This window comes from Pelobates fuscus, chromosome 4 (assembly GCF_036172605.1).
Source record: "Pelobates fuscus isolate aPelFus1 chromosome 4, aPelFus1.pri, whole genome shotgun sequence".
NCBI classification, from domain to species: domain Eukaryota; kingdom Metazoa; phylum Chordata; class Amphibia; order Anura; family Pelobatidae; genus Pelobates; species Pelobates fuscus.
Genome location: NC_086320.1, coordinates 353379222 through 353391965, shown reverse-complemented (window position 1 = coordinate 353391965; position 12744 = coordinate 353379222). Strand labels below are relative to the sequence as shown.

Genomic DNA, 12744 nt, shown 5'->3' with positions numbered 1-12744 from the left:
TCTGGTTCATATAAATCCATTACATTTATTGTTTGAATGTTAGTTAAACTGGTACGATATTCTGGCAGTGTATTAACGGGGTTATGGGGGGTGAGGGTGGTCTGCCCCAGGTGCCACTTACATTGAAGTAGTGGTGGCTTGGACACAGCGCACGCTATCTTCTGTCTATCTCCAGAAGGTCCTCTTTCCATCTCTCTTGCGTGTCCTGGGATTATAAGCCGATCCGATAATTGCCAAAAAGCAGAATATCGGCCAAACCCTTAATCGTTCGATCACGAATAGGCAGCACCAATTGGCTGAGAGTGTCAGCTGATTGCTTTCATCCTATCACAACAGCCCATTGCTGGTATGAGTTAGTGGGGCTAAGGAAGTGTGCAAATTTGCCTTAGCCATACTTCCTGTTGTGGGTGTTCAGGGACCATCATTCAGTGTTAAACTGCCAGAAAATGGTTTAACACTGAATGGAGGGACAGCACCATGGGACTATAACTAAATTCAGTTATATGAAATGGTTATGGTACCTAGAGAGCCTTTTCCAAGTACCCTCATTTATTTTAAAAGAAAAAGATTTTCCAACCAGGTTTGTTTTTGCGGTTTTTGTTTTTTCCACCAGAGTTTCTTCACAAAACCATTGATTTGTGATGTTTGTCATTCACAACTGAATTGCAGAACATAGAGAAATCTAGTCAATTTGGAAAAGTAAACAAATTGGGCAATTACTTTGCAAAGCTGCCCTTTTAATCTGCATGTTCATTTCTGTTGTCAGTTTTTCACAACACAGTATTCAGGAAATACCCCATAGTGAAATGAGCATGATTTATGCATGTAAAGCAGTAATAGATTCTCAGTTGACCTGCTCCATGATTAACATGGTTTTACATTTAAGAAGTTACTTAACACGTGTGTGCAAACATACAAAGCACAGAAAGTCCTCAATCTTCAGGGCATTTGCTTCATTACCTGACTTTCAAACAGCACATCCTCTGTGGGTTTTTGGAAGCAATGTTGATTTCACCACCTCGTTCAAGAGCAGCTTCTTCTCCTTCTTCTAAGAGCAGACAGTGTCAGAGTTGTGATCTTTGCATTTTTACAAGCAGGCCTTTGTCTGCACGCAAATAACCATTCCCCCTAAATGAAGTGCTGGGTTTTGCCCTTGTAGCCATAAATCAGAATGTGATCTGACTACTGTGATGCCAGATAAGATTACTTGAGTAAAACTCAGCTGAAAGAACTGGCTTCGATCAGGTCCACAGAGACCCAAAACTGAGAAGGAATGATTAATAGTCTGCTTTTGTTCATGCTGGCTTCTGTTTGAGCACACTGGAAAGCAATAATCTCAAACAAGATAGATTCTCAGTTGTCACTGACGCATTTGGTGAGACAATACGCAGCTAATGTTCTTGGTGTCAATTCCCTCTCGTTCACAGCTGGCTGAAGAACTCCAGGGCAAACCACCGAACAACGAGATCAGAGAATTGCTGAAACTACTGTCAAAGCCCAATCTGAAGGTGAGAACATAATACACCTGCAAGATGCACACAGTGTGTCCATTAAGTGTGTTAAAAATAGCTTCATTTGAAAGCCAGCTTTCATTTTTTTTTAAATGTTTTTGAGAGGTAGACTGTATGTCCTTTCAAAGGAGTGAAAAAAAAAAATGAAAGCGCTGGGATCACTTTTCCTCATTTCTCCCAAAAAAAGTAACGGTTGATAGACTGTAACCCCTAAATTAAAATGTTGTGACAAGTTTTAACGAGTGTTAAAAAAAGATTTTTTTCAAAATGTACATGTGTATCATATGAATGTTTGAATCAGTGGTTGTGAGATCAGCTGTTCTTTGTTCTTGTGAAAACGAGCTTGGAGCCGCAGGTCAGCTAAGGTGAGATTCGTACAGCTGCTTCCACAGGAAGAGACTAAAACCTAGTGATTCTTCTTCCTTTAGGTTAATACAGTCATTTTGTTAATGAAATGGTGCGCAGGTTTTTCAAAAACATGAGGGAAACTGCTATGTTTACATTTGGGGTTAAGCCAGGCTCTAGTGGCTTTCTTCCGGACAGCCACTAGAGGCGCATCTGCCACGCTGGATGCATATTATGTATAGGTTTTATGGTGTTTTGGAAAGTTAGAGAGTCACATATAAGGCTTGCATTTCATTTTTTTGACATTGAAATTTGCCAGATTGGTTATGTTGCCTTTGAGAGCGTATGGTAGCCCAGGAATGAGAATTACCCCCATGATGGCATACCATTTGCAAAATTAGACAACCCAAGGTATTGCAAGTGGGGTATGTCCAGTCTTTCTTAGTAGCCACTTAGTCACAAACACTGGCCAAATATAAGTTTTTTGCTTTTTTCTCACAAAAACAAATATGAACGCTAACTTTGGCCAGTGTTTGTGACTAAGTGGCTACTAAAAAAGACTAAACATACCCCACTTTCAATACCTTGGCTTGTCTACTTTTTCAAATGGTATGCCATTACGGGGGTAATTCTCATTCCTTGGCTACCACACCGTCTCAAAGGTAACATTACTAATCTGGCAAATTTCAATTTGAAAATGGAACGTTCTATATTTGACCCTGTAACTTTCCAAAACACCATAAAACCTGTTAATGGGGGTTACTGTTGTGCCCGTGAGACATTGCTGATTACAAATATGTGCATTTTTTTGCAGTAAAACTTAACAGTATTATGACATTCACAGCTAAAATGTCAGACGGAAATACAAATTTTAAAAAAAAATCTTACTTTCTCACATTTTTTTAAATTTTATTCATAATAAATTATGTTCCATATATGAATAGTTATTGATAAATTAAAGCCCTGTTTCTCCTGAACAAAATGATATATAATAAGTGTGGGTGCGACAGCGGTGAATTAAGGTTGAACAGACATATAGCGCAAATTCCAGTTTTTGTTTACGTTTTGTTTTGATCAGAACGTGCACTATTGACTCCATCCTGAAGGGGTTAAACTCCCTCATTTTACCATGCTAAATATTTTTTTACTTTGTATTAGTAAAGTTTGGTGATAGCCATACTTTTGTGATTATATTACATGACAATCTAGCGGGTTACTAAATTAGGGGGTTATCTACTAAACAGCTGCAACATGCAGCGCGTTTCACTCTTCCGGAATTTGGTCAATTTGCCAGCACCCTATTCTAAATGACAGGACATTCGGTCACGACTAATTAAGGCATCGCGAGAATACAGAGGAGGGCAAGTATTGTTGGAACATTTTCTGACACCGTAAATGGAGCTGGCTTAAACTCCTCCTTGTGCCAGTTAATGTCGCCCATGGGAAAATGCATAAGACAAAGCAGTCCCTACTCCCTACTTGTGTTTTAAAGAAAGATATAAAGAAAAGAAGAGCAGTTTCTGAGAGAGTAAGAGAAGAGGAAGTGATTGGGAAAAGGTACGTTCGACGTGACAGTGCCAGTTTAGGACAGTGAAGACAGGTGTTTGCCCAGCTCCTCTGCCAACATATTACATAAGCTAAAGGGGCTGAATTATGGGTGGCAGCAGCAGCAGAAGAAAAGCAGCTGCTGTTTTAGAGTATATTATGAATTATTTATTTAGTGCCAGCAAATTCCGTAGCGCTGTACAATAGATCTCCTACCTCCTAAATGATATCCTGCATGTTATTTATACCCAGAATCCCCAGGACTAATGGCTGTCCCTCTCATTTATTGATTACCTGGTTAAAAGTCTTGATATTAAACTTTAAAACCATCAGGACCACACTCTGTATGATGTCACACGGGGAATAAAAGACCGAACAGTTAAAGCATGGATTATCCATACCATTTCCTTCTAACAATATTATGCATGTACAATTAACATAAATAGTACGTATTGCACATTTTTAGAAGCATGTACACAATATTGCATATGCATATTTTATATTTCTCGGTGCTTGCCTTTTTCTCACAATGACACAAATCCCAGGTGTCCCTATTTAGGAAGGGCAGTCCCTATTTTAGGCCCAAATCCCTCCGCCCCGCTAACAGAGCTCCACTGCAATAATACTCCCAGTAATGTCTATTTAAACTACAATAAATGTGTTTAGCAATCAGTCTGTGTATATAAGATACAACATTCTTGTTCTAAATTGTATTTTAATTGCATCAATTCTTAGTGAGTCTCCTAACATTTCCAAGAACGCCACAACCCCTAAAATTAAAGTGACCCTCTTCGTCCATTGGAATATGTATTCAGCCTAGTCTACAGGAGAACATAGGAGCCCTGAATATAAACCGGTTTGCAGGATATCATGTTAACTTATTGTTAAATGTCGTGAAGTGTCACTCATTGTTTTAAGCTCTGTAGCACACAGTCGCCCTAGAGAAAACGTATATCGAATATTTCTGCTTATCCTCCTCATTTGCAGTGCTTGCTCTGACTTTTCTTTGTCTAAACTGGATTATATGATTTGCCAAATCTTTAATATGAATTTAAAGGAAAACTGAGCATTTCATAAAAAAATGTTCAGCCCAACATTTACACAATTAGTGTGATTCCTAGTGATATGTCAAGCTATTGCTTTATTACAAAGGAAATTGCTTGATTCAATTTTTTTTAAGTAACTGAGGTTTTAATGTATTTTTTTCCCAATGTTGGTTTTCACTGACTTTTCAGCAAATTGATCTGTAAATGTAAACTGCACTGCGTACCCAGGTGTAACTTGAGTTTTTATTGTTTTGTTTTCTCTGACTCTAATGGACTGAATCTTTCCTGCTAAGTGACATTTTCTGGGCATTTGCAGTTTTAGTGCTAAAAAGCAGCGGATCATGTGTATTTACTGCTCTCCACTCCAAAAAAAGAAACTTTGCGTGTTTAAGTCAGTGTTTTGATTTGTTAACTTTTTTTGTTTAAACAAACACAATTATTGCAGAGTTAATAAAGAATAAGAGAACAAAGCACAATAATATATAGTTATATACTTTGGGTTGCTATTGTCATTTTTTTTTTCTCTCAAAATAATACTATTTCTAAAAACATATAAAAACATTTTGTAGCAGCAAGTATGTGTTTAGGCTGCTGTAGTACAAGGTTTGTTGCAATATTGCATAGCTCATAATTATAGCAACTGTGAATGCTATAAATCAAGATCTCTAACCAGATAATTAACAGCAGCTCTTGCCTGTGATTCAGATGTTTTTGTGTTCATTTTTCTAGTTTATTTCTTTCATTGTCGATGTTTGTGTTTTTTGTTAAGGTGTTTCCTTACATAGATAGGCTTCAATTCAGGTGACTCAATCATGTCTGATGCAGGGATTACAATTTAAAGTCCTGCACTGCATTGGCACACTCACCAGGAGTCAAGTTCTACTTTCCATGACCAAACTTTCTCTCTCCAGTTTCGAGCCCTACTTAAAGGGTCATTTTATGCAAATGTTAACCGCAACTCCAGCCCTGCATCTTATAGGCCATGGCACACCCAAGGTGTCCACAGTCATTTAATAAGAAAACTTCCAAACATGGTAACACCATCACCTGGACCTTCAGACAGACTATTTATGCGGGACTTTTCTTATGTTTTAGTCACCCTGTACCCATTATACGTGCAGGGTGTGTGTAATGTAATTGTTTAGTGTTAAATATTAATGTGCTCTCCTGTATTGCCAATGCTTGCAATCAACTAGGTGGGTTGGGTTGTGGAGCCTGTACAGCGCCATCTGTTGGTTGCAAGGATCTAGCAACCTCTGTATTGCACTACCTGAATAGCAAGGATGGCAAGGATTCAGGCAGATTTGCATATTGCAATTTCTGCAAGCAGGAAAGATGTTTTGTGTTAATTATCATCTTTCCCACCCCTTTATTAATATGTTATTATAGGTTCCTGTATGTTGTCTAATGTGATTTGAGTGTTTGTAATTTTTATTGAGTTGTCACAGTATTTATGGACTTAATCCTCAAAAGGGGTAGTCCCAAGAAAAATTAAGTTTTGTATGTTAGTTCCTTTCGGACCTTGTGTCCTGTGTGGGATCCCAGTGACAAAGTCTTCGGACTTGTTTGCTGGTTGCAGGATCCCTCTAGCCCTGGGATAACGCAAGAGAGCTAGGCCTGAGAGCCTCAATTGCCTTTGTAAAGGCAATACCTATAATCACTGTAAGCAGAGCTCCAGAGGAATAGGCAGAGGGAACGATATCTGCCTGGAAGGAAAGCTGCAGAGGAATAGGCAGAAGGGACGATCCCTGCCTGGAAGGAGAGCTACAGAGGAATAGGCAGAGGGAACGATCCCTGCCTGGAAGGAGAGCTGCAGAGGAATAGGCAGAGGGAACGATACCTGCCTGGAAGGAGAGCTGCAGAGGAAGAGGCAGAGGGAACGATACCTGCCTGGAAGGAGAGCTGCAGAGGAATAGGCAGAAGGGACGATCCCTGCCTGGAAGGATTGCTGCAGAGGAGTAGGCAGAAGGGACGATCCCTGCCTGGAAGGAGAGCTGCAGAGGAATAGGCGGAGGGAACGATACCTGCCTGGAAGGAGAGCTGCAGAGGGAACGATACCTGCCTGGAAGGAGAGCTGCAGAGGAATAGGCAGAGGGAACGATACCTGCCTGGAAGGAGAGCTGCTGCCTGGGTGGGTGTAAAAGCTCTGGAAGGACCCTAGTCAAGCTGCGGCAACTGGGGCAGAAGCGTTTCAGGGTCCCTGCAAGCGGCTAGGAGGCGGACTTGAGCTCCGTCACAGTAACCATTGTAACTTTTTGTAGTGGATAATCGTGCATTAAAGCGGTCTATGCAGTATTTAAATTTCACACACTATTTCAAGGTAAATCCTTGACATCCAAACTCCATCTCACTCCATTCTCTCCTAAATTTGGAGAAGTATGGCTTCCACGTTCTGCTTTTCAAAAGCAGTTCATAACGAGTATGCGGTGTGTGTTAATGACCTGCAAGTTAGCTGTTTAGTTAGCTGTAATGCTAGCATACTAACAAGTTGTTTTAATTGTCATCGCAGTCTATAAACACTATCATTTTATTAATATAATAAAAGTAATCATTTCAGATGGTGCTGCATGGTCTCTTTCTGTAGTAGCATTTCTATTTAACCATATTAAGTGACACGAGACTATAAAACAATTTGCAGTCACTGGTGAGAAATGCTGATAATATGCAATGTAGTGATCTAACATAAAAATGATTGAAGCAATGTTAGCATCAATTGTGATTTGCCAGAATTCATTTGTGGCAAAACAGCGAACATGAAATTTGTGGTGAGAAACTGCGGTGTGTACATTTCCCCCAGTTTTCCTGTTCTCTGCCCAAAATAATAAATCTTAAAAAAAAAAAATTTAGAGAAAAAAAACACAACTTCAAAAATATCACATGAGATTTGAATAATGAGTTAAACATATGTAGACAAGATGCTGCTTTTCGGAGCAAAGCTTTTTAGCATTCTTATTCTAACATACCGCTTAGCTGCTAGAAGAGCCATTAGAGGGTTTGTTCTTTTTTGTGTTTTTTTTCTCAGTAATATATTTCAGGGAAAATGGGCATATTTTCAGGGTCAAATAATCTACACTAGTGGTTAATAAATGCTTTTACCTTGGAATGTCCTTCGTGAGCTACTTGCATTATTCCTTCCCCTCCCACAAAGGACTGTCCTGCAATAGAAAAATGCTAGAACTAGATGTAAAAAATCTTGCATTAGTCCCTAAAGTAAGCATAGATTTGACAAAAGAAGGTAGACCGTTCTATGGGCTGCATGACCTAATGTTACCCCAGAGAGTTTTTCAAGAATCAAGATTTTCCCCTCCTCCTTATAGGTATTTCCAAATGCCGCCATGGCCTATCAGCATCACCTCATAGAAATGCATTGAATCAATGTTTAGTTTAGAGACCCTGAACGTCAAGCGGCACTGATCCAGGAATCACCTCTAGTGGCTGTAGTGTTTACAACTAAAAACCTGCAGGGACATACTATACTCACCAGAACAACTACATTAAGCTGGAATAGTCAATAGTAGTTCTGGTGACTATAGTGTCCCTTTAAAGAGACACTCCAGGCAACTAAACAGGTTAAGCTTAAATTAAAGCTAATACACTCAAATACCTGTGGTTAGTTTCTTTTCTTTCAATTCTGTGTAATTTTCCAGCAGTGCTATAAAATGTTTTGCTGTTTTCAGCAGTGTAACTCCGCCTTCTTAGCCACCCCCTCTCACATTTCAACATGTTCCTGATTCCCAGTCTCTGAAAGAAATGTACCTTTTGCAGCCAATGAAAATAGAGGCTGCAGTGTAAACAATTCTCACAGCACAGACTGCACCACACAGACCAGCATGGAGCCCATATGTTCTCCTTTATACCCCTCCCTGTAATGCAAGTAATAAATTCACCTCCAGGCCATGTCAGCCAACCTCTCTACCCACTGTTAACCCCTTCCCTACCAGCCCCTGTCAATCAACCTCTGTACCCACTACCTTGTCAGCCAACCTCTTCCCTGCCAATACATGTCAGTCAACCTCCCTACCCACTGTTAACCCATTCCCCGACAGTCCCTGTCAGTCAACTTCTGAACCAAAACAAACCTAGAATTTATGCTATGTGTTTGTTCCACAATAGTTTTTAACAGGTTGCTTACACCAAGCAGTAGCTTAAGAAAACACTGTTTTTGGTTAGACAATTGCATAAACTTAACAAGTTCTCCCTCAGCTTGATCCTCCTCTGCTGACATAACTCCCCCTTTACTGGAGGGGGACAGATGTCAGGGAGGGAGGCTGACCGGAGGACTTTTGCACGTCATGGGGCTGCATCTACTGCCATTAGCTGTGTGTGCCGACAACAGACATCAAGTTTGCACAGAATTCACATTAGCCAGCCTGGAACTTCTGTTACAGTAACCCTACCCTAACTCAGCAGGATTTCCTTTGCTGATGTCAGCAGTGAGATTTCTTAGCTCACTCAGTCCAGAGCACTGTGAGCGCACTCTACTGTATAACTGCAACGTGAGAGGGAGATCGAACGCTGTGTTGGGCAGCTGACAAAGCCCAGCTCGATAACAGTGAGCAGGAGATGATCATGTCAGGGTCCGTTCATGCTCTGGGGGGTCTCCCTCAGACTGGAGGAAAGCTTTTAATCTCCTGTGCTGAGCGAGATCACAAATCTTGGGGATTTAAATGCATTTATGGCTAAATCACAATGAAACACATTAAAACACATATTTTAAAATAATTCTGCCTACTCCAAATTGGCAGCAACAGAGGGTGTACAAGTGAACACCAGGCATTGTAGAGTGATGGACACATACATACCTGTCTCTTATGGCCACACTGTTTGCCACCATTAGATTTACCGTATATACTAGAGTATAAGCCTAGTTTTTCAGCACATTTTTTGTGCTGAAAAACCCCAACTCGGCTTATACTCGAGTCACTGTCTGTATTATGGCAATTTACATTCCCATAATACAGACTGGGGGGCTGTGGGGGCTGGCAGGAAGCACTTACCTCTCCTGCAGCTCCTGTCAGCTCCTTCCTCCTCTGTGCCGGTCCGTTCAGCACCTCTGTCAGCTCCCAGTGTAAGTCTCGCGAGAGCCGCGGGGTCATAGTGCGGCTCTCGCGAGACTTACACTGTGAGCTGACAGAGGAGCTGCACGGACCGGCGCGGAGGAGAAGGGAGCTGACAGGAGCTGCAGGAGAGGTAAGTGCTCTCTGCCAGCCCCCCTCTCCCCCACTGAACTGCCAATGCCACTGGACCACCAGGGAAGGAGAGCCCCCCTCCCTGCCATGTATCAAGCAGGGAGGGGGGACGAAAAAATAATAATAATAAAATAAAATATTAAAAATAATAATAAAATAATATTAAAAAAATAATAATAAAAAAATTTATATAACAGAAAAAATATTACAATTATAATAATTAAAAAATAATTATAAAAATGCCCACCCCCCCCCACCAAGGCTCTGCATCACACATACACTCTGCGCGCACACACTGTACGCACACACTGCACGCACACACACTGCACACACACACACACACACACACACTGCACTCATACACACACACACACTGCACTCATACACACACACACACTGCACTCATACACACACACACTGCATTCATTATATACACACACTGTAAATAAATATTCAATTAATATAATTTTTGGGGGGGATATAATTTTATTTAGAAATTTACCAGTAGCTGCTGCATTTCCCACCCTAGTCTTCTACTCGAGTCAATAAGTTTTCCCAGTTTTTTTGGGTAAAATTAGGGGCCTCGGCTTATATTCGGGTCGGCTTATACGCGAGTATATACGGTACATACGAATGATTGAAAACAATATCTTCATCTTTTTGATTTCCCTGCAGTTCTCACTTTAGTAAATACGCCTACATATGTGTAATTCACCCAGCCATAGGCAGCCTTTCCATGGCGTCTGGTGTTGGTACTAGACGCAAACATTGCACAAAACCAATATTGACAACCAAGCAGAGAGTTTTGTGCCTGATAAACAGCTCAGGGAGGCAGCCCTACACACAGAAAAGAGTATTTAGTTTTTTTTTTGTTCTTTTTGGACGACCGCACACCTCATCAAAAAAACAACACAATTGTGGGTAGCCAATTTCCAGCGTCCACATGGACATATAATGTACCAACTTACACTTTCATTATATGAGCAAGACATGAGTTGTATGAGTTTGAATGAGTTGTTACAACATTAAGAATGATTTGTAAGCAGTCTGCAGTGACATTTATCTATTTAAACTATGGGTTCGTAAATATATATTTTCAAAACTGTATAAAGAGACCAGTATAAAACACACAGGTCTGTGAAGACGTAGCATGATTCCAGATCATACGTGTTGAAGAGGGATAATTCAGTAGTAAATTAAATAATTGAAGAATATCTAAGACATTCTTATTCCAAATATTTGTTTTCTAATGTTTCTCCGCAAATCAACATACTTTTCCTGTCTGGGTTCCGTTACTGACCTATCATGCTTGCGGCTTTCTGTGTATTCCCAAACAAAATAAATATCGGATTAAACACTACTTAGTTCCCTCAGCTTGTGCCAATTATGTTGTCCTAAATGTTTTGGCTCAATCAAAATAAGCTAGTGATTGGCATCTTAGATCGTAATTATAATTAAATCGGATTATTTTCTTCAAAATTTTTATTACACTATTACACTGTAGTATTTTACTTTTGATCTATAGTCCCTGGTTAGTTTCCAATTTTCTAATGACATCTGTGTTACACAAAATGCACTGATCACTTTCCGTTTGAATTGTTTCCAATTAGTTCAAATGAGCGGTCTGAGCAGTGACATTTCTAAATGAAATTTCTGATCAATAACTATAACGATATTTCAGACGTTGGTAAAGTACCACAATCATGGTTGGTAGTAATTGTGGAGAATTGGACATTTTAAGCCAAAATAGTCAAGCTGGACAAATATTCTCCTTTTTGTGGATGTTTCCAGACTAGCTGCAGTATATATTATTTTATTTATTTATTTTTGCGCCTAAAATTAAAATAACGAGTTTTTATTCAGAATAATTCCAGTTCAGGTTTGCTTTAGTCCCAGATGTGGGTTACGGTGAGAAGGTGTGACCTGGTATCATTGGCATGTGTTCCTTTTGCAGGCTCTCCTTTCGGTTCATGACACCGTGGCTCAGAAGAGTTATGACCCCGTGCTTCCTCCTATGCCAGATGACATTGATGATGATGAAGATTCTGTGAAAATTATCAGACTAGTTAAAAACCGGGAACCACTGGTAAGGTTTCTATTTATTTGCTTTCGTTAAATTATATGTTCTGCTTTTACAAATTTATGATTATTATTCAAATTAAAGACCAGAGGTGATAATTGTCATATGACAATATTCTTCATCAGTCGTCGTTATCTTCTCACTATCAAAATATTTGCTCAGGAATGATGATTTAGCCGATCATCCAGCATTCATTGTTTGTTTGTTTTTTTGGTGGGGGTGGTAAGGTTTTGTTTTTTTGTGTGCCATATGCATGTTTTTTTTAGAGTATAATGTTTTAGTGTGTCTTGTAGGTTCACTTTGTCTTTTGGTTATATGGCTCTGTTTCCTGTCTTAAGCAAACATGACATGGGTGAGAAGCCAGAGGTTTAGGGGCATGTCATCTCCCTTCCCTTTGGTGTATCTTTGCTCATTACCTTACAAGCAGCTAATCTTAGCATTGTGCTAATTATATGTACCGTCAGGCACAGCCAGCATGTGAAATACTGTACCAAGCTTAGCCATCACTGCCCAATAGATATATTGATTAAGCAATTATGATGGTGTAAAGGATGGCATGTCTGCATAGATTTGTTTTAGTATGATTAAGAAATGGCTGCAAATTGTGAGATAACACCTGTAAAGGACCTCTCGTTTCTAATCAAATGTTGTAACAGTGTATTGCAGTGGTGTTCCCCCATGCCTTCCATAGGAAGGACAAAAATAGCTTCATTTTATTTATCTGTTCCTGCCTGATGAGATACAAAGTTTAGGGAGTGAGAGTTGTAGTAGTTGTAGAAGAAAATCTGTCATGGAATCAGATGAGAAGACGTCAAAGTATTTTTTTTTTTATTTCTGCCTTTCTATTTTTTTGAGTTGGATTCTGCTGATAAGATAAACACACCTCCCAGCCTTCCTAAACACTTCCTGTAAAGTATGAACATCTAATGTTTATACTTCCTTTATTGCAAATTCTGTTTAATTTAAAATGTCTTATCCCCTGCTCTCTTACTAGCTTGCTTGACCCTGCAGGAGCCTCCCGTGTGTGA

The 12744-nt window shown here is 39.8% G+C and overlaps 1 protein-coding gene across 2 annotated transcripts in view; it reads left to right on the top strand.

Annotated features, from left to right (window-relative positions):
• Positions 1–12744, top strand: part of MPP7 (MAGUK p55 scaffold protein 7) — a 305267-nt gene that overhangs the window by 180960 nt on the left and 111563 nt on the right. For both annotated transcript variants that reach the window (XM_063452598.1, XM_063452599.1), the window contains exons 6-7: positions 1428–1508; positions 11591–11722. In XM_063452598.1, coding sequence (XP_063308668.1) covers positions 1428–1508; positions 11591–11722 — 213 coding nt within the window. The remainder of the gene's footprint in view (positions 1–1427; positions 1509–11590; positions 11723–12744) is intronic.